We start from the raw sequence: 23541 nt of genomic DNA, 5'->3' as shown, positions 1-23541 counted from the left end.
TCAAATCAGGCATAAAGGGTGTGGGTATCAAAGAACAGCAATCATTGGCCAATAGTATCAATTATTTAAACAGGTCATAATAGTCAAAATAACGAACAGCAGGGACTACTAATAGTAAAAATAACAACATCCTGCAAAATTTCTTATGCAGGTAGAGTTAATACAAAACTACCGTTTTTTACACAGTAGAAGGCCTGCCATATTATAAACCACACCCCAAAAAAAATAGTCTCTTGTGATAATTTTTTTATGTACACTACAGTAAGAGGTAGGTTTGCCCAAAAATAAATGAATATCTTTAGATTAAAATTATTCAATTCATAATACATAAATTAACATTATGACATCTGGTTTCACCACCAAAAACAATGTTACCAACAATTAACATGTTAATAACAAGAGGGCTCTCGAAGACCAGTCTATGTTTCTCATAGGCAGAACAGTTACGGTATGCAGTATCATTTCGTTGTAACTATGCATTTCCAATGTTTATAGTCAGGAAAATACAATACAATCCTTATTCTAAGCAGGCAGAATAAACCTATCAACGGCATTGGTACGCCATTCTTGTATTAGGCAATCATTTCCTCCTTCAACTCGATCGTTGTGCTCACTCTTATGATTTTTTTCCTTCCCCTTATCACTAACTTTATGGGTCCCATTTTTAAAGGCAAAAAGGCAATAAAACTCACTAAATCACAACAAATGTTGTCGTATGTTCGATCTGATTATGTTTCCCGATAGGACTAGCGTAGCCAAGTTCGCCTTATCCCAGTCAGTTAAATACCGACCTGTTTGATTATACTGTCGTTATAGTATCGAACTCGCATATGTATATATGTATATTTTTTATACCGTGTTTTTCCCGGAATATAAGTTATTCCGGAGTATAAGTCGCACTAGCCAAAAAATGCATAAATATTCAGTTTGAGGCTTGGGCATATTTCGGCACAATACGGCAAGGTTGAAATGATCAGCACGGGCCCAGAGCGCCCTCTTGCGGTGTTGTTTTAAAATAACATGAACAGATATACCCCATAATAATGTGTTAATATCACAGATAAGTCTCACCATAGTATAAGTCGCACCCCTGGCCAAATTATGAAAAAAAAACTGGGACTTATAGTCCGGAAAATAACTTTATCATTGTGTTTGTGTGGAGGTTTCAACCCGGTCTGGGAGGAGACTCTGTCCTTCACGTTGCACATGGCTGAAGTGGCCCTGGTTCGCTTTCTGGTGTGGGACCACGACCCCATCGGACGAGACTTCATTGGCCAGCGGACAGTTGCTTTTAGTAGCCTCATGCCTGGTAGATGCCCGGTCCTTGAACACATCTTCTCGCCGCTGCCGGGCTCATCGCGGTGCTAATCCGCAACACAATTAGACAACTCGGCTTTGACGCCCTGTCACGTTTGACAGTGACCCGGCGGCGGCGGCTTTTGTTGTTGTGTCAAGTGTGATTTGACGCATGCTTTTTTTACACTAAAAACCATCTCCCACCAGGTTACAGACACGTTTACCTGGAGGGCCTGACCGAGGCTTCCATTTTTGTGCACGTGTCAGTGCACGACGTCTATGGCAAAGTGAGTCAAAGAGGGGAAGAGTTTTTTGAGGAGGGTCCGTAGAAATTTTCTTTTCCCCACCGGCCGCCTCTTATCCGCTTTTCTGCCCATCCTTTTGTCTTTCTAGTGGAGTCCTCTAGTCCTGAATCCCAGCTTTACCATAATGCACTTTCTAGGATCCAGCAAGGTATCGGCAGTGATTCAAGCTTTGTTGTGGTGCTGTTGCTGCATGAACTGACACCAAATGCATGAATAAAAACCACAGCAAATGCTGCTTGTGTGTTTACTTATTTTAATAGCTATAGAAGCATTTTCATATCTCAATCTATTTGCCAGGTACCTTGTCTTTCTGTCTCGCTCTCACTCACGCTAACCCCTTTCCACCTCTCTGTTTCTTTCTTGGTGTTCTCTGTCTTGCTCTGTGCCCCTCTATGTGCTCTATCGTTCTCTCACCTGAACTCCCTCAACGTCCAAATCTCCCCGCCTCCTCTCCTCTCCTCTCTCCTCTTTTTGTCTTTCTCCATCCCTCCCTGGTGTTCTCTGTCTTGCTCTATCTCCCCCAACTCCTTCCATTTCCACTTCTCCCCTTTTCTCTATTACACCACTCTTTCTTCCCTCTCTTTGTCCCTTTCCCTCCCTCTCTCGCTCTCTCTTTTACTGTGCCTCCCTCTCTCTCATTCACTCGCCCTCAAAATCGTCTATCTTCAAACCCCCTCTCTTTCTCGCTTACTGCCAACTCCTTCTATCTTAACCCTTACCCTTTCTATTTTTTTTTCTCTATCTCACTCCTCTTTCTATTCCCTCTCTCTCCCTCTCTGTCTCTTTTTTCCTTTCTCTATGCCCCATCTCTAGTTCTCTGGAGCTCTTTCACCCCTATCTCCCTCCATCTCCAACCATCCCTTCTTTCTTCCTCCTCTCTATCTTCAGTCTCTCTCTCTCTGTTCGTCTCGCTCATTATCTGACTTTCACTCCCTCCTCACATTCTCACGCTCTCCCACCCCATCTCCTCCATTTCCAACTTTCCCCAATCCTTTCCCCCCTGTCTCTTCCCTTTCTCTGTTTTTCTCTCTCTCTCCCTCACGCTCTGTCTCGTCTGCTTTCTTTCTCAGTTTTTGTCTTTCTCTGTCTTTCTCTTTATTTATTGGTATTAACTGCATCAATGTGTCCATGTTTTTTCCACATTATTTGTCCACGCACGAGATGTGTGTAGAGATTTACCAACAAATTCATTTCTCAACAACAAATCCTGTCTTCGAGTGGACTGCTGCTGCAAAAAAAGAATATATATATGTATTATATATATATGTATTATATATATATATATATATATATATATATATATATATGTATTATATATATATGTATTATATATATATATATATATATATATATGTATTATATATATGTATTATATATATGTATTATATATATATATATATATATATATGTATTATATATATGTATTATATATGTATTATATATATGTATTATATATATATATATATATATATGTATTATATATATATATATATATATATATATAATATGTGTGTGTGTGTAATATGAACTGCTCAGTAGTAGCAGTATTTGTTATGAGTATTGGTCTAAAGAGACCAATTCCCATTCCCCTGCGCTGACGGCTTTTGTGTTTTAGGGAAATCAGCTCCGTGGCATCCGTGGCTTGTTCAACCGCTCATCCAAGTCCTCGGTGGGCACGACCTCGGCCGGCCTCCGCAAGCGCTCTATCAGCGAGCACCTCCTCCGCCGCACCGCTAGCGCGCCCGCTAAGGGCCGCAAGAAAACTAAGATGGCGCTGTCTGAATCGGCAGCCTCCGTGTCGGAGCACAGGAACGGGGCCGTAATAGAGGCGCTTGGGGATGGCGGGTCTGGGAAGGAGCCTGGGGCGGAGAAAAGGCCCCTGGCCAGGCCCCCCCTCACTCATAGACCCATTTCCATGCCTTTGGACCGACTGTTGCAGGGACAGCTGCATCTGTGCTCAGGAGATAAGGAGCAAGATGCGGGTGCCAATGCGATCATTGGTGAGTAACAACTATTTTCTTTATCATGCAAATAAATATAAACCGTATTTATTTGTGTAAATACAATTGTAGGTATAACAGGCACCCCTAATTTATTTTATTAAAAATCAGTATTAAATTCTGTTTCACTATTTGTCAGCTCAAACTCAGCATTGTGAGTGTTGAAGCATGTTGAATACGAGCATATGTCATTGAAATTGTTTATTGACAACGTTAATGAACACAATACATATATAAAATTTCCAATGTATTTAGGGCTGCAACTAATAATTGATTCGTCTGATGATTTTTTTCGATAAATCGATGAATGTATGTATTGTTCAGGGTTTTTTGTGTGTGTTTGGTGCAAATCATTTATTTTTCCGTTTTCTTAATTAGTGGTTGATAGTGTTTTTTTGTTTTGTTTTTGGCTGTGCTGAAATAAACTTCAATTCTTCAATTAACTGGAGTAAAAAGTTACACACACACGCAGTCATTAATTAAAATCAAAACTTGATGCTCAATCTTACCACCATTGTGTGAAAGTGGAATTTTTTTTGTTGATGAGGCACAATTAAACCCTGCTTAAGACGATTAAACTGAAATAAGTATCTTACACACACACATACACACACAAAGTCTTTAATCCGCGAACAAGCAACCGCTAACATCAGCGAGCAACCTGAGATGAACGTTACAATTCCACACATAAAAATGCAAATAAAAAACGAATAAAAACAAATAACGTAGTAGCCCACCCAGTTACTGACCTCCCTTCATCCTCGTCGGTGACGCCATGTTTTGGTTTTGATTGTTGCCTCACCATCACTTTTGCAAAGCTTGGTAGTATTTCTTTTGTGAAGTGTGGAGTGCTCCCACACTTATGCGGACTTCGGTCGAACTGTTTTCGCCGTGTCCGTCATGTTTAATGAGTTGAATTGACCAAACTCTTTGGAAATAGCGCTTTAGTTCGCACTCCACCTTGCTCTGTTATGTTTGGCAACTCGCTCTGCGTTTTACACAGCGCATCTGTTAAATTTTTTGTTGCCAATGCTTTTAATCATCGGTTGCAGTTATAAATTTATTTATTTCATGTCCCTAAAAAAAGAGTTGCATTTATTTAAAACTTTCAGGACGACTTTTTGTTTCTCCATTCTTTAACATTCATCTTTGCCCCATCTCTGGTACCGTGAATGAAAACTGTGTGATAATGATATTAAATCAAATGTGTTTTCTTATGTCATCTGTTATCAATTGTGGTCTAGGGTTCAATTCCTTTGCATATGATGATTAGCATTGAGCGATTTTTTTCGACTGATCTATCATCGCACAAATACGGTAATATACTAAGGTAAACCTTGTGATTTTCCCCAAAAAATGTGCGTTACACTCAAGTAAATACGGTATGTATATTTTTAATATATACATTTGATTTTTTTTTTTTTTATGTATATTTTATTTTAATAATCAAAATTGAAGTTTGTAATCCTTTTGATTTACGATTAAACCAAACAAACCATTGTAATAGATAACATTTAAGGTTTTGTTTGTAATAAGATGCTGTAAAAATAGACTAGTTTCGTTTTTTTCTGGGCCGAGTTTTTAAGATTAAGGCGGCTGCTACCTGGTAGCCGGAGTCATTATTTACTTTTGATATTTATTTTCAGTAACTTTTAAAATATTGGAAATAAAAAGGGATAGGTAAATACTGATATCAAGTATCAGGTGCCGATACCAGCCTTTTTTGCAGGATAACTACTTATGAAGTATGCCGATACCAGTATCAGGTGCCTTTTGGTGTCGATTTAACGATCAGGAACCTGAAGTAAAATAAATGGTTAATTCAGTAGAGATAGACGGGAATTATTTTTTTTATGGGCCATGATTGATTTTTTTCACATCAAGGTGGCTGCAAACTGGTAGCTAGAGTCAATGTTTACTTTTGATATTTATTTTCAGTTACATCAAAATATTTGAAATAAGTTGGGATCAAGTGTGGATACCAGCCTTTTACAGTGTCAGTGCTTGCAAAGTTTTCTGATGCCAGTATCAGCTGGCATTTAGTGGTGGTTTAACAATAAGGCACCTAAAACGAAATTAAATTGTAAATTACCATTATCGTAAATATAATATTATGGAATGATTGGGGGGTGGGATTCTCTTTTATGAATTAATCATATCGGTGTGGCATCATTCTTAATGAGTTGGTAATATTTAAGTGTCAATGCTCTGAAACAATGTGGTATCGAACATTCCTAGAAATAAGCATAAATCAGTAAACAACCTGTGGGGTTATTGAACAAGCATTTCTATTGATAATTATTTAGAAAAAAACTCTTATCAATGTGTCTTAAAAAAAGATAAATGAAAATGAAAAATTAGGGTGAAAATATTTCTTAACAAAAAACAATTTGATAAGGTTTTCAAAGCACAGGGTGCAAAATGATTCAAAGACAGTTCGGTTTGAAATTGGAATGATACGTTTGGATCGATTCTGTGGGATGACGAATTAATAAAAGTCCAGTTACTTTTCTGGTTGTAATTTTACATTTAACTGTGTGAACGTGTCAGTTACCAGAGATAAATCACTCCAATAGTTATAAATTTGAGATATTTTTATTCATATCTCAATGTATTTCATATTCAAAAAAAGAAAGTGATTATGTGGTTCAAAATGATTTATTTCATCCCTTCTTAATATTAATGATTATTTTGTACCATATGTATTTCCAGTACATCTTTGCCTTGAAATGTGTACTAAATATTTCCTTAATCTCTAAACATCATGTTGTCCTTAGCTAGATTTGAACTTCTTCATCTGACCCAACTCTAATTCAGTTCCTTTGCTAACTTGCTTCGCTGTAAACAACTGTTATGGCGGTAAACATGTTAACTGTTATACTGTAGCCTGCTCCCCATGATGCCTTAACATGCCTTTTTTGTTCCATCTTCATTTGTTGTGCTTCTTAATAGTAGAGAAGTGACTAGGATGTTCCAACAGGTAAATCAGACATAAGCATCTTAAATGAAGGTTGCATCGTTTGAAACAACATGCCAGTATTGATCCCTTTTCCACTGTATGGTGCCTACTCGAGTACTCCTTCTAGTAGGGCTTCAAATCTCTGACTGTCTAACGATTCCATTCAATTCCAATTTTTGGCTATGTGACCCGATTCTTAATTGATTATTTTTTTTTACTGTGGTCAAACATCACAGGAGGAATCAAAAGATCACATTTTTAGTCAGACTGATTCATTCATTCAGTCTGCCTTTTGCTGTTATGTACAGTACATTTTTTACCAAAATACATTGTTCCCTCGGCATGTCACATCCTCGGTGCATCGCAGATTTTTTCCTGTCAATTAGTCCTGCAGATTTTGCAATACATTGCGGAATTTTGGCCTCACCTTATGTTTTCCTGGGTGCTGATTGGAGCATTCCTAATGAATCCTTTACATGACAGTGACAGACGAATAACCCTGTATAACATGACATTTTCGAGTAATCTAATCGCGGGCAGCACAAGCAACTTCGTTACGAAATAGACTAGTTTCTGCATTTAACTTTTCACAATAATTAAAGGAAGTTACTATATCCGTTACTTTAAATAGTTGTTGTATGTCAAAACGTTCGATATTTTTTGAGCAGTATTTGAGTCAGTTGATTAGAGAAGAATAGACTGGTATTGTGTTATAGAACTTTGTATTATTTATTGCACCTCACCAGCAATAGATGGAACCTAAACTTGACATGCATTAAAAATAACCAGTAAACGATATAGTAAAATAACAATCAACCTGAGACAACTGGTCGAGTAGACATTGGCAACTGAACTTAAAATATATTTTGTACAACAATAGTCCATAGTAAAACAATATGAAAAGAATTTCTCTCTCTACCATATGTCACAGTCTAAAGTCAGACAACTGGTCAAGTAGACATATAGTACTGTACTTCAAATATGTTTTCACACCAAAGTAAACAGTTCAACAATAAAGTACACAACAAAGTCTGTTTAAGATGGCAGTATAAATCCGAGACAAATGAGACATTTCGTGCTTCTTCTATCATGTATTCAGCCAACCAGACTAACCTACTCCTTCTCAAACCAGTGATTGTATCCGAGAAGACGAAGCTTTTTAAACCTCACGTCAGATAGCTTGTTCCTCAACACAAAAGACACTCGAACCAAGGGTGAACAACAAAGAAGATTTTGTGTACAACCATTGCTACCGTTATACACCACCAAAATAATGTGCGCCACTCAATAAACAGAACAAGAATAACAATGAATGAGACAAATACATTTTCGCTCTTACAGGTCCTATTCTTGAACGTACAGGGATGACAAATGAGTAGACTCGTTACAGCTGGTACTTTCTTTAATTTATTCAGTAACGCACTACTTTTGACCGTCGGTAATGGCGTTGTAACGGCAAAAAATAAATAAATAGTGAAATTAAAAAAAATAACGCCCTTGCATAAGGGGTTATTTATAACAGCATTATTCCCGATACTCACTTAATACATGTTGTTATAGAATGGATTAACCGCAAAAATCGAGGGAATACTGTAACACAAGCCAGGTCGAGAAGGTGCTGTGCAGAGGAAAAGAGACAAATGAAAGTGATATGAAAGCTATATCGCTGTGCCATTCGATCCCATTTTACCAGCTCCATCTGATCATCTGTATTCCCAATATAATGTTTGACAATGTGGACTCCAAAGCCTCATTCTCCAGCTTCTCCCTCATGTACTTAGTGATCCATTCATCTGTGGTTCACATTGTATTGGCTGGACTGTTAATCGTTGTTGTTGTTGTTGGATGGTTTAACATATTGCAGACTCAATTTCTGTGTTTCTGTATATTAATGCCCGTCGATGTGTTTTTTACAGGAAGTTACCCCTTTGACAAAGCCAGATCTTCCTCTGTGGATCTTATTAAATCATCTGGTTCTGTCAATGTGAGCATCTGCTCCCCCCCTAAAATGGAAAAGAAGTGGAAAAATAAGCTCTATAAACCACAAGAAGCTACTTATCTGGTTGTTGGTAATGAAAACAATAGAAATGAAGAGGACTATGTCAATTACCAAGGCAGTAACAATCAAGTCAACCAATCTAAGAATAACTCGACACCCTTTCTTAACAAACTGTGTCGATCAGATAAACCAGAAACTTCTTCGACCAGCACAGCATTCACAATTGCAACTTCCGTTTCCTCATCCTCTTCTGAACCTTCTTGCAAACCTCCATTTTCCCCTGTCAACCTCAACCAGGACCTAAAGAGTTCCAGCTCGTTACACGATAGTGCCATCTCCAGAATAATTGACGCTATGTCCTTAGGCAACGAGCAAGACACACAAGGCTCATTATCAGCTCTGATTAGTCAATATGAAAGCACCACTACCCAAAATCAAGTCAACCATCCTGGAGAGTGCACCCTTTCACCTCTTCGGAACGTGTCTACCCCAATAACTTCAGTCAACCAAAAGGCTCCCGAAATCACCGCTCCTCGAACAATCCGTTCACCATGCACTGCAGAACACTCAAAAGACTCTTCTCCCTTCTCCAGTCCAGAAACTGCTGAACTTGAAGAGGTGTACACTATACTTGATGAGGAGATGCTGTCCTCACCTTTATCTGTGTACAATCACAAAAATCAGTCAATCAATATGCAGGCAAATCCTCAAAACAGTATCTTATCAAGCAGCTTGGCTTCTTCTCCATTAAAAATCACTCAAAGTTTGGGGTGTTGGAATAATATTTCCACAAATGGTGTGAGGAATGTAGAGCCAGAGGAGCTAGAAGAGAGTGTGTACGAGGAAGTAATTGATCCACCGGTACCTGTAACAGAACAACAAAGGAGTTCGACTCAAAGATACAAGCTTTCATCCGTGAAATTGTCCCGCGACTGTGTTGGCAAAGCTTTTGCAGAGAGGGAGGTAAATGTTGATGAGGATCCAACAGAAGAAAGGGCCGAATCATTAAGACAAGCCTGGAAAGCACTCAATAGTCCTACAAAGCAGAATGTCATTTACCAAAACGAGTCCACTCCAAAATACTCCCAACAAAGACATCCTCTGCCATACCATGAACCACATCAGCACCCATTTTCAACACCTAGTCCCTCACAGTACAATAAACCTCACCAGCAACGGACTCAACACTCCAGCACTCATTCCTCTCCAATGCATAGGCTTGTAGACCCTAAACTTTCTAAACCTAGGCCCCTAAGTCACAATGGCTTCCCAAGTCATCCAAGCAATCAAATTCATTATAATCGAGATTTTACACAACAGAGAAGGTACAACGGCAGCCATTTCCCGAATGGTTTTCACCAAGATCAACAAGTTGGTCAGAATGGTTTTCAAGGGGAAAGACAAGGATATAGGGTTATGGAGCAGAAAAGATACTTGCCAAATGGATTTTCCTCTTCAGAAAGTCTGCATGTTAATTCCGCACTCTCAGCAAGGAGTCGATGCCTTTACTCACCGCCTTCTGATATGGAGAGAGTCTATAGCCACCTAGATTTCGAAAACGTTATATACCCATCGAAGTCCGCATCTCCCTCTGTCTCAAACCCAAGCTGTCAAAGTCCAAATCAAGTCCACACTCCAAAGCTTTCTTTGAAAAAAAAGGAAACTCTGCCCCAGGGCCAGTCTGACACAAAGGCTCCACAAATTTCAGCTATGCGGTCTCTATCAACCGGACCACCGTTAAAAAGCGCCGATTCCACAACCAGCACTCCATGCAAGTCCAAGTCTTTGGGAGATCTGACATCGGAAGACATATCCTGTAACTTTCAGAGCAAATACCACATCATAAGTCGTAGTTTTATCACTCCGCATATGAGAAAACAAAAGAGGATGGGTGCCACTTTTCAATCGCAATCGCGCGACCCGCTGACAGAACAGTTGCGCAAATTGGTCAATCTTGAGGATAGCGATAGAGAAATGTGTCCGTCTCCTCCGTGCGATCGGGAACTTCAATGCCAGCAGACAACGAGCACAGACCTGTCAACTTACCAAGATATCGATGACTCCCCCCCACCGCTCACCCGTCGCTTATCCTCCCGTAGTCAAAGTCGAGTCCGGCATATCAACAATCGCGCCCGGGAAAGAAATCAGGAAACCCTGAAACCCCATTCAACCGGTTTGGTCAACGGCAGTGCTTCCATTGGCGGGGTCGTTCTAAGGAATGCAAAACCGGCATCGCAGAATTCACCTGTCAACAGACATTCCACCGGCTCCTACATCGCAGGTTATTTAGGTGAGCTGGAAGACAGGGGACTTCCGGAGGGATCATGTACAACATCACGGTACCTGAATGGCGATCCACATGCTAATCGCTACTTTATGGATGACTCACTTCCTCCGGGAGACAACTTCTTGTCTGAGCCGGAGGTTTACTTCCTGCTTAGACTTTAGCTGTGACCTAATGTGAGTCTGCATTGATTCTTCTTGGTCATTCTTTACTTTTTTCTGAAGCACTGTATTATTTTACTGACGTTTTGTTTACATTCTAACTCCCTGTGTACTGTGTAAAGACCTGAAACTAGAAATGCTAACCATAACTTCTGATATACCACCAATCTACATCGACTACCTGCAAAGTCGCTGTTCCATTTACACAGAAAAGGGCTCAGAAATTGGAAAAGCAAGTCCTAAATCTGCTTAAAATGTGTGAGAACGCGGTCGAGGCAGACAGGGGTTTATAATTTGATCGTTTCATGACAGCTTAGGAGCTCTCAATCATTCTTAGTTACATTCTGTTTACCGTAAGCAACCTCAATTTTACAGTGTGTTAAAATGAAATTACCTTAGCAGAGGCAAATGCCAACCAGCAAATTTAAGATAACTGTGGACCAACACGTATGAAGCATTATATTTAATTGGAAAACATCACAGTATCAAGTCCAAGGCAAGAAATGTAAACAATCGAAAACAGAATAGCCATAACCTGAACTAACCTTAGAACTTAATCAGATTGGATTGAATAAGGCTCATTTATTTAATTTTCACAAGGTTCACTTCAATATACCACGGACCCCTGTTATACCACATTAATCCGTTCTGAAATGGGTATCGCAAAGTGAAATTGCCATATAGCGGGAATAAAAACCTATGGTAAAGCGTAGCTAATGTGTTTTAGCAGATTTTGAAGAGAACACATTTAAGACTAGCTTTCTGACGTCATACGGTACGGCGTGAGGATGACGTGTTTCTATGTGCTGTAACCAGGTGGCTGACTTTCAACTAATTGCTCTGGGCGCATTTAAGAAAATTACATCATGTGAAATACATCTTTATCAGGGGTCAGGAACTGTTTTGACCCAAAGCAAACATTTTTGGGGGGGAGACAGACCCGCACCATTTATTTTAAGACAAAATGTAACAACACCGCCAAACCCGCTCTACGGACAAAAGCTATTTCTTCATCATTTATTTCACTGTGTGATGTTTGATGATTTGATCAAATCTATGAAATGAAAATAGTGCCAGAGCCTGTTCCCCGCATCAATATAAAAAATACCACATACAATCTTTTTTCTCCTCCGCAGTTACTTAAGACTGTTGAGGCTCTTTTTCAAAGTAATTATTGTCGTAAATAATGGTTTCAAAACACGGTTCGAGCAAAGTTTTTTTTGTAAAAGTGTCATTAAATATTGCAAACGGGGGTACCATTGCATTAACCTTCAGTGCAGACGGCGCTGGGTAAGGAGTTAGCGTGCGCGCGACCTGTCCTTACCCAATCAAGCTCTGCTAGATTTTCTAGGTGCTTAAAGTTTGTTGTGGGACTTTTCAACAGATGATTATTGAGCGATTTGTCTGTTGCTGTGACGCGTTGACTGTAAAATATAGTCAAAATTGTTTCCTATATATACTGGACTAAGCCCTTAGTCAGTATTGCCTGGGCTCCGCACGTTCAACAATCATCTCCGCATGTAAAAGTATATTAAATAATTGCTCAAGTTTAATACTATCTCAGAGTCATATATACTCATTAAAAGAGCCATCGGTTCCTGACCCCTGATCTGTATTGCCATTGAAATGTGTTAATTGTTATCACAAGAGAGATTTTATAATGTATTTCTCACTTCAATTGGGACAAAATACATTTTTAACCTATAATCTGAAATTGAAAAGAAACGCCTGACAGAATTGTAACTTTAATCCCTAAAAAAACCCAGGAACTATTACCTGCCCTTTGTTTTATTATTCAGGGTAAGCAGTGCCAAGAATGTAAAAAGTTCATGTCTGTGGTGTTAGCATTAGCTGTGCTAATGATGGTAGCTACAGGCTCCTATTTGCAATCTTTGATTCGAACTAAAGCGCTTTAAAGATTGTAACAGCTGAATTGTATTCCTTGTTACCATTTCCTTTTTTGAGTCTTTAGTCATGTTTGTTATCATAAAGTATTCCTTCGCCATTTCACGGTTCAATTTTCGCGTCCTTGGTGCATGGCTGATTTTTTTATTTAAAAGGTTACATGTTTAAATACATACTTTGTGATATTTCAGCTTCACTCTACAAGCACCTTTACACTTAAATGAATCGGAGAACTGCCTTCTGTTTCCTGGGCGCTTATGGAGCAATTCAAATGAATTGTTTTTAAGACTAGGAGCATGGATTTACACTAAAATGGATGGATACCACTGTTATGTTTTGACCTTGTGAGCAGAAGATACAATTTAAATGTCCTAGAGGAATCAACCACTACACATTAGGCTTTTTAAGCGAATACACCCGAGTTTGCATGTGTTATTTGTCTCTGTACAACAAGTTCCACATGCGTAAAAATATCCCAGATGATATATGGTTTCTACCTCCCGAAAGTTAGCATTTTTTTTCACAACCATGGGGCGCACCATCTTAAAAGGCAAAGTCTCCATACTGTTTCTTTATTTAACCCTTACACAGGGCGCACCGCAAGATAGGGTGCCCTCTGCTGCGGCCGTCTTACAAGAACGCAAGTCTGCGTATTTAAAAATACAGCGGGAGCAAAACTAAGTTTGGTTGTGGTTTATTTAAATCTTGATGACAAAATACACACAAAACTTGTCAGAGTTCAATTTTCAGCTTTTTCGCAAGGAAACACCGAAAACATTCAATAGAGGGAAAATTAAGTTTTGAGTTCAATTACTACATGGGGGAACAACTCTGTTCAGCCTCCATTACCACAATAGCTTTTAAATTGGTAAAAATCCTTTGGCGTTAGCATCCATAAGTACATATGCAAATAATGGACGTCACGTTTCCAATTTTGTGCAAGAAGGACACTTGTGGCGTTCAAACAGGAGAGACTTGAAATGTCACGTTGAATTTAGTTGGAAATGTGAACAATCTCACAAAAATAAATTGGATTTCACCCAAAAATTAAGCTCAACAGTGTGAACGGCAGTCTCACTGCAGCATATGGCGCGCTGCACACTTTAAAAAAATCTGAGACTTTTATCTGCACCACATTTTTTGTGAAAATACAGTTATTACGGTGGTCATGGAACGAATGAACCGTGAAAAGAGAAGCAATACTTAATCTTTTCTTTTATCACATTGCCCCTTTTCCCTTGTTACCATTCTCTCTGTTGAACCTCAGCGATCGTTTTCATCGTCGGTTGATTCTCGTCCAAAAAAAAAAAAAAAGAGAGAAGGTAAGGAATACTCTTGCCACATACGTACAACAAAGGTACACTGTTGTTAGCTTGTTAACCGAAATGTTAGCACCATGGTACGATGACATCTTGTTTTTTTTTGCATGGTTATTCCCTCTTGTCACCTCGATATGGTTGTCGCCACTTTCGGACATTATTTGCACAAAAGTGATGCCATACAAGCAGCATGAGATTCACGTACAAAGTGTTTACGGTCTTTCTAGTTAAAAGTTGTTCTAGTCTGGCGCTGTATTGTCGATACTGTAATCCCTCACTACTTCACAGTCTCTGTACATAATGGGTTGAAAAGATATTCATTTTAAAAATCGAACTGCACTCAGTCCATTATCCCCGATTGTATATTGAGGAGAGCGGGGACCGGCAGAGTGCTCTTTATCGGGCATTTTCTGCTCTTTTTTGCGGTTATGTCCACCAAAAATGGACTGCACTCTTGGTGCTGCAATCCATTATCCCTTATCTCATATTACAGCATCCAGGGACTGGCAGATCGCACTTTTGTCCCGCCTGGTGGATCTTTTTTTTGCCATTATTTACCTGAATTGAACTACCCTCGTGTGGCAGCGATCCATTTCCCGAATGCCTAATTGCGTGATGCAGCAGCAAGCACTTTTGTCTATGGCGTACCATTCTGACATGGGTAAGATATACAGTGGTAGCTGAGATCCATTATCCCTGGTTAACAATGTCTAGGGTCAGGGGCTGATAGAGCAAATTTGTGTCATGCTTGGTGCGTCTTCCATTCTTTTCACCTAAGATGAAGAGCACCTGTGCGATCGAGATCTGTTATTCCTGATCACATATATAGCTGCAAGCCAGGATTGGCAGAGTCAGCAGAGTCGGACCTTAAAGCTCTTTTTTTCACCGTTTTTTTCTGCCAAGCCGGAACTGCACCTGTCTGGCCGTGATGCAGTTTCTCCTGTCATATTTCTGTGAGCGGGGACCGGCAGAAGGCCCTTTTATTGGTATGCATGTCATTCACCTAATATAAAATGCTCTGTTTTGGCTGCAATTCATTATCCTCTCTCAACTATTAAATAAAGCAGCAACTTGCAGAGCGCTTTTTTTGGTTAACGCCGCTGCAGCATGCCATTATGGCCTGCATAAAATGAACTACACTGTTTTCACTGCAATCACTTATCCCTGGTTGACTATTGGTGTAGGGACCAGGCAAAAGTGCACATTTATTTCATTCGTGGCGGTTCTTTTTTTAATGTTCTTTTTGCCTGTAAAGAACAGCAACTGTGCTGCCGCGATCCACAATCCCATATTTGCAGGGACTGGCAAAAGGCACTTTTCTGAAACGCCCAGATGAAATAAAATGCACAGTTGTGGCCACAATCCATTATCCCTATTTGCCCATTTCTGAGAGCAAGGTCAGAGTGTTTTTTTTTTTTTTTTAGGTTCAGGCCGCTGAAGCATTCCATTTTGGCCTGCATAAAACAAACTGGGCTGTTTTGGCTCTAATCTGTTATCCACAGTTGACCATTGTGGATGAAATAAAATGCAGGGTTGTGGCCACAACTCTTTATCCCCTTTTGCTTATTTCTAAGAGCAAGGTCCAGCAAAGTGCTTTTATTAAAGTTCAGGCCGCTGAAGCATGCCATTATGGTCTGCATAAAATAAACTGCACTGTTTTGGCTGCACTCCCTTATCCCCAGGGCAAACTTGCTCCCGAGCAAACTTGTATCGTGTATGGAGACTTTTTTTCGATTCTTTCTGCCTAAAATGAAAATCAACCGTGCGACCGCGATCCATTATCCCTGGTCGACTTGCTGCGAGCGCGGGTTTCTGGTCCCTATTAACAATAAGCGAGGAATTACAGTATCCTGTTTTATGTCTAAATTAGACAGACGTGTTATTGTTGTCTCAGTGATGTCACCAAAGCAAAAAAAAAAGATTGGATTGTTATGCCGAAAGTGTGTCTTTGTATAATCTGAATATGCTGTGTAATAACACTAAAAACAAACATACAAGTGAGTTTTTTCCCCTCTTCATCAATTTGTAAATAATTCTGACGGCGTTTTGGAGTCTCTAGTGTTGTTTTATCTGTGTGCACAAGAAGGCATCGAGCATGATTATGCACCCGTTTACACGAAAGACGCTTGAGCAACTGTTCAGATTTTGGGGTTGCAGGCCATCTATCATCTGTAAACAAAAAAAAAGATTTGGGATTTAAAGACTTTTATTTTTTTAATTACTTTGATACAGAATACAAACTTGTCGAATCTGGTGTGTTTTTTATTTGTTTTGTTTTTTTCATTTGTACAACTTAAGTCAGATTGGAAATACGTGTACAGCGGTGTGGAAGAGTGTGTAGCAAAGATGTATTATTTTTTATTGTTATCAGTGTTGAATCATCTTTTACTTTCTATTGTTGCTCATTGGAGGATTTTGAGCATTTTTCCTACCAACGCAATAAAAACAAATGAAGCATTTGGTTACCACTAAACTGGATTTTTGTCTTATCTGAAAATGTTTTTGTTTTATCTCGTGGTTTAAAAAAAGCAATAATGCTCATGAAGTGAATGTAATTATAATCAGGTTAAATAATATAACAATAAATCATTATTTTTGATGTCAAAAGTGAATTACCTTTTGAGGTATAGGTTTGTATCTACAGATGATATCCCCATATCATTTAAGGGTACAGTATTTCGTATGACATGCTACTTCTTAAATAAACACCATTTTCCGTAATGAAAAGATATACTGCATATGTGCTTCAACTCACACTTTTAAAACTTGACCTCATGTATTACAAAGGTTTTTGAGCTTTAACTCAAGAAATGAAGTAGTTTTTTTTTAGCGCCGTGTCTTAAAGATTTTATTTTATTTAAAAATATATCATTAATTATTAAAATCAGAACAAGAGGTAAATCAACTTTGACTAATGTTTTAACCGTTTAAAAACTTCAACTCAAGAATTAAAATGTTTCGAAGCATTGTCTCAAAAGGTATATTGAGAATTAAAGATGATTGTTAATTCAATGAAAATTACAATTTAATCAGATTTAAAGCTTTACCTCATTCAAAAAAGCTTTAAATCAAGAAGTAAAGCAGTTTATAAAATCCCTTGACTCAAAAGTAAAAGATATAAAATGAAATATTAATGATTAACTTACTAATTAGTTTAACAACAACATTTAAATAAGCTTTAACTTGAAAATATTTTAAATACATTTTTGGCAGCACAAAATATGTTAAAATCTGGCTAAATTAATGTAATAAATATATTTCAAATAAAAGACCAAAGTCAAATGGTGAAGGGCAGTTAATTTGAACTCAAGTGTTAAATCAGCATTAAAGGGACAGTACGTAATATTTAGTCCCTCCTAGTGGTACAAATAACTAATTCAGGAAAAAAAAATCACATCGATTTGAATAGGCAAAAATACATGAACTGTCATACTGATGTTATTTTTTTGTATAAGAAAAAGTCCAAGTTGGAGAAATTTATATTTCTCAAACATGGTGGAATCTATACAAGTATTTGCCGCCATGTTTGCATGGCATCTAGGCACTACGCAATAATCATTTGGTACTGGTTTTTGTTCGCATGAGACAACAGTGCCCTCTAGTGGTCAAATATTACACACTGGGGCTTTTTAAGATTTGACCATGATTATTAAAATCATTTTGACTGTATTGATTCTGTAATCTAAATTCATGCAGAATTACACAATTATTAATTTAATCTTTATATGGATGATGGTGAATATTTTCTAGCTGTGCCAATACAATACCAACATTGTTCATCAGAATTATTTAGCTATGCATACAATTCCACAGCTTTAATGGTGTACCAAAGTCATAAAAGGGATCGACAGGAGTCACATTATAGCTGATTTTAAATTTTAAACATGGGCCAGGCACAGAATTACAGAGTTTAATTGATATATATGACTCGCAAGCGCATCCGCCATCTGTCTTTATTCTCTAGGTCACAAAGCTTTCTATAAAGTGGTCATGATATTTTCTCTAGTCTGCTAATCTACTGCAAAATTCCCCTACTGCATAATGACCCGATATAAAGCTCTTCTGTTATCAAGCATCAGATTTATTTAGTAATAAATAAAGAGGCGCAAAATGAGAGGTAATTGCTCATAAAAATAGCTGGCAAACCGTACACCTTGCCAAAAATTCCTGTTTACCACTGACACATTTTCTCATTTCTCATTTTTGTGGAGCAGAAGGCCGATGCTGCTCTGCACACGACAGCTGGTTGGTGCAATTTATTTTCCGGACTATAAGGCGCACCAGATTATAAGGTGGACCCCCCAAAAATTGTCTTTTGCGATATATTTTTTTCATAATTGGCATGGAATTTAAACTACAGTAAGAGCTAGGGTTGCCTAAAAAAAGTGAATAAGTACATTTAAATACAAATATTTCATTTGTCACAACATAAATGAACATCTGTTTTTACCAAACAACATGTTAGCATACCTGTCAATTGTACCAGCTGTACTATTTTAAGATATTGTATCTGTGAGTAAACAGACCAAATCACTGATACATTTTAAATGTAATCAAATGTAATACTCATATCAGTAATTATGTAAATTACAGTGTCAATATCTGCTATGACAGGATGCCGGTTCCTCTTCGATGGTTTAAAAGAGGTTATTGCATACCTATCAATCTCAGCCAATGGCTCTCCTTATTAATGATTGTATTTCCGCTTGTTGAATGGGAAGTGCGCAGTTTGAAGTGTCCTTAGATTATAATTAAATATTTGTTTCTATTGATAGATAGATAGATACTTTGTTCATCCCCGAAGGGAAATTCACATTTCCAGCAGCATCCCTGAGCTGAGAACAATCGAGAACAATCGAAAATAACACGGGAGCTGCTGGAGTGGCTGCCATTCGTGACGGCGCCGGAAGAAAAGATTCAATTTGAATCATGTACAAACAAACAAACAATTGAATCATGTACTAACAAACAAACAAACAAAATATTCATGTTTCAATGGGGGGAAAACAATTTCTGATACTGATATAACCAGGTAAAACTAATTTAAGTTACCTGTCCAAATGAATGTTGTGCCATCTCACCTTTCCCACTCTCTCCTCTCACCTTTCCCACTCTCTCTCCTGCAGTTGACTTGCTGCTGCTCGGTCCTGAAACTAATACTTACCTCTTTGTGTATTGTGCAGTCCCTTCTCAAGTTTCTTCTGTAAACACGTCTCACGTGATAGAATCACACAGCATGTGTTAACAATGGCCAACTGTGTTCAAATATTCTTTATATCGTTTTTTTTCTCTGTGCCTATCTGCTTTTATCTTAGTTTTATCATCCGTGTTCCGGCCACTCACCCTATTAGATTGGCAGAAAGGAGGCGGAGGGGCTGGGGGGGTCGTGGTCGTGGTTTTACTTTATTTGTAGGATGAAAATGTTGAACGTCAAAATATGACTGCTTTGTTTGCAGTCCAAATTCTGACCCAAACTCCCCAAAAAGATGAAAAAGAAAGAGTTCATTGGAACGCATCTAAGAATTTCACATACTTGCACGATTTCAGCCAGAAGATGGCGTCGGCAGGTAGAATACTTTTGAAGTAACTTACACAGCTTTTAAGCAATAATAAATCTTGCAAACACAACACGGCACTAATTTACTTACGGTAAGTCATCTTGCGTTTTTATTTTTATTTTCATTTTCAGGAAAATACATCTTTCTTTAAAATGAATAAGTTCATGAATAAATCATGAGTTGAGAATGATACATGATTCTGGATAATGAGTAGTTTTTTTACGTATCACTAGAGGGAGCCAACATACCACTGAGGGTGGTTTTGTCCACTCCTGAAAAAACAAAGCACGTCAAGAAAATGACATCTGTGTGAAATACCTGAGACTTAAGTGTTCGTATTTCATAAAGTAAATCCCCCCCATAATGTTTAATTCTTATATCCTTTATTTCTTTCACTATTCTAAGTCAAACAACTATAAAACGAAAAGTGATCAATGACAATGAATGAAAAATAGCAAGGTGAAGACAAGTCTAATTTTCTTTGTCCTTGTTTGTGTATTTTAAATCATAATTTATTATTTATTCCACGGATAACTAAATTTACCTTGAAAATTGCATTAGAAATAGGAATTAATACAAATGTGGTCATAATAAGAACAACAAAAAAGACTGAAAGAAATATTATGCAGTAAATACATATAAATTTTAAAGAAAAAAAACATCAGAAAGCGTTTTTTTATTTGAATGCAGCATAACAGCCAAACACTGCTTCACCATATTTGCTTTGAACTCAGAGCTCCGCTAATTGATCCAATTCAGGGATGGCCCAAGCTTTTATGGGGCCTTAAGCAAAATTAGATTTGTGGTCCCCCTGTTACTTTATCCATTGCATAGCTACTATGACTCACTCCATGCTCTAATCTGTCATGACGAATATACATAAAATACTCGATGTAAAATGTTGTAATTAGATAGTAATCCACAGACACAGTAAATAAGGCCACAGACGCAAACAACAAATTTGCTTATTTGCAGAGAAAATCCTTCAAATGATTATTTGGCAGCGTGAGTAACTTTCCCTACTGGCCAGGCAATGCATAAAACCTCGGAGGGCGGCATGTTTTACCGATGCTTTATAATCTAAAATGGTACAAAATCCAACTCTAAGAGCAGCCTGGGGTTGATTTACACTAAACATTCAAAGTGACATAGTAAAAAGTGGAATACTGAATTTCATCTAGGCCATTGAAAGGTAACCAAATAAACCAATGACTTAATGCAAACACCCACACATCCATCCAATATCTGCACCGCTTATCCTCAGTAGGGTCGCTGGGGTGCTGGAGCCCATCCCAACTATCTTCAGGAAGTGGGCAGGGGCATCCTCAACTGGTTGCCAGCCAGTCGCGGGGCACACAGAGACAGTCAACTCACACGCTCACTCATTCACACCTATAGACAATTTGAACCGGCCAATTAACCTGAGAAGCATGTTTTTGGAATGTGGGAGGAAACCAGAGTGCCGGAGGTAACCCTCGCAGGCACAGAACATGCAAACTCCACTCGGCGAGATTGCGGTAGCCGGACTTGAACCCTGAACATCTGAACCGTGGGGATGCACGGCGGCTGGATGGCCCCATGCGCGCTAACCATCCAGCCGCCGTGCAGCCCTACTGCAAATACAGTCTACTTTATTATCATCTATCCATCCATTATCTGCACCGCTTATCCTCAGAAGGGTTGCGGGGGTGCTGGAGCAGTGGGGAGGGGACACCCTGAACTGGTTGTCAGCCAGTCGCAGGGCACACAGAAACAGACAAGTCACTCGCTCATTCACACCTAGGGACAATTTGGACCGGCCAAGTAACCTGACACGCATGTTTTGGTATGTGGGAGGAAACTCACGCAAGCACAGGGAGAACATGCAAACTTCACACAGGAGGTTTGATCTCATGAGCTCAGAACTGTGCCGCACATGCGCTAACCACTGCGCTGCAGTGCTGCCACTACTTTATTATATGTGTTTTAAATTAACTGCAACGACAAATGTAAAAAAATACTTAATTTAAACCGAAACAATTACCTAAATACATACTTGAAAGCACAGACAACAAGGTCACAGAAATTATTTATGACCAAGCCTTTTTTTGTCTTTTGGCCAGAAATAAAGTTATAAGTGGTTCCTTTTGGCGTTTTTTCCCATACAATCCAAATTTTCAATACCTGGCTATATGTACCATGAATATGTGTGAAGACAATGCAGTGACAACAAAAAAGACAGTTGACCAATGCACATCCAACAAGTGATTTGTATTTCAATGTCTGTTTTGGGGGCGCCACAGCGGCTGAATGGTTAGCGTCTGTGGCACATTTCTAAGGTCATGGGATAAAATCCAGCTACAAGCCTTTCTGTGCGGAGTTTGCATGCTCTCCCTGTGCTTGCGTGGGTTTCCTCCGGGTACTCTGGCTGGATTTGATCCCATGACCTCAGAACTGTGCTGCGGACGTGCTAATCACTCCGCCGCTGTGCCACCTGTGTTGAATCATTAATCACTTAAATTAAATTTCTGAAACAAAGTGAAGTATGCTACAAAATTACAAGAACACAATTGACATGCCACGATCCAAAGAATTTCCAGAAGAAATAAGAAATAAAAGTAAATAAAATGTACCGGTCCAGAAAAGGTCACAAAGCTTTTCCCAAGGCTTGAGGACTCCACCTGACCATTGTCAGACTTGGAACAGTCAAATAGTCAACCAACTAAATTACTTAAGAGTGTGAATACGGCTTATCAATGATGTTACAAAAGAACCCCATAAAACATCTAAGAAACTGCAGGCCTTGCTTGCCACCGCTGTCATAAATAAACACAAAGAGTCGTCTCACATTTGATAAAAAAGCATCTTGATTATCCTCAATACTATTGGAGAAACATTCTGTGGACTGAGGAATCAAAAAGTGAACTTTGTAGAATGTGTGCAACCCGTTACATCTGGCGTAAAAGTGGCACAGCATTTTACAAAAAGAACGTGATGCATACTAAAAAGCATAGCGGTACTTGCTGAGGTTGACGAAATAATTAATTCTGGTGCTTCCCAGAAGATCCTGAAGGAGAAGGTCCGAAAACTCAAACACCTTCGTATATGTAGTACCGTAAGAAAGTATTTGACCTATGACCTGATTTCTGAATTTTGTTTTTCCTTGGGTAGTCTTTGTGTGATATCCATCCATCCATTCATTATCTGCACCACTTATCCTCAGTAGGGTCCCGGGGGTGCTGGAGCCCATACCACCAATCATCGGGCAGTGGGCAGGGGACACCCTGAACTGGTTGCCAGCCAGTCGCAGGGCACACGGAGACCGACAACTCACTTGAACATTCATACCTAGGGACAACTCAGACTGGCCAATTAACCTGACATGCATGTTTTTGAAATGTGGGAGGAAATCGGAGTGCCCGGAGGAAACCCACGCAAGCACGTGGAGGACATGCAAACTCCACACAGGAAGGTTTGATCTCATGACCTCAGAACAGTGCCACATACGCACTAACCACTGTGTTGCTGTGCTCCCTCTTTGTGTGTTATGTGAGTGATAAATATGCAAAAACACAGAAATCACTAAGGGAGCAAATACTTTTTTCATGGCACTATATAATAGTAAAAGAATTACTCTTAATAGAAAAAAAAACAATTTGGCTGCAAACTTTGTACCCCTTGTGGGACTTCAGTAATACTACTACAGAAATACTAGAAATATTACACAATTACTACTGGTATCAAATTTAGTGCTGAAAAAAATGAACCTAATTATA

The 23541-nt window shown here is 38.8% G+C and overlaps 1 protein-coding gene across 1 annotated transcript in view; it reads left to right on the top strand.

Annotated features, from left to right (window-relative positions):
• The window catches only part of plch1 (phospholipase C, eta 1), a 102878-nt gene extending 86177 nt beyond the window's left edge, over positions 1-16701 (top strand). The window contains exons 19-23 of the mRNA XM_088344948.1: positions 1163-1309; positions 1504-1583; positions 1690-1749; positions 3217-3601; positions 8477-16701. Coding sequence (XP_088201074.1) covers positions 1163-1309; positions 1504-1583; positions 1690-1749; positions 3217-3601; positions 8477-11007 — 3203 coding nt within the window. The 3' untranslated portion in view covers positions 11008-16701. The remainder of the gene's footprint in view (positions 1-1162; positions 1310-1503; positions 1584-1689; positions 1750-3216; positions 3602-8476) is intronic.
• Positions 16702-23541: the final 6840 nt, after the last annotated feature.

The sequence above is a fragment of the Urocampus carinirostris genome, chromosome 10, assembly GCF_059441175.1.
Source record: "Urocampus carinirostris isolate Australia breed hairy pipefish chromosome 10, RoL_Ucar_1.0, whole genome shotgun sequence".
Lineage (NCBI taxonomy): Eukaryota > Metazoa > Chordata > Actinopteri > Syngnathiformes > Syngnathidae > Urocampus > Urocampus carinirostris.
Note: the sequence above shows the minus strand (reverse complement) of the source record. Positions and strands in the feature narration are given on the sequence as shown.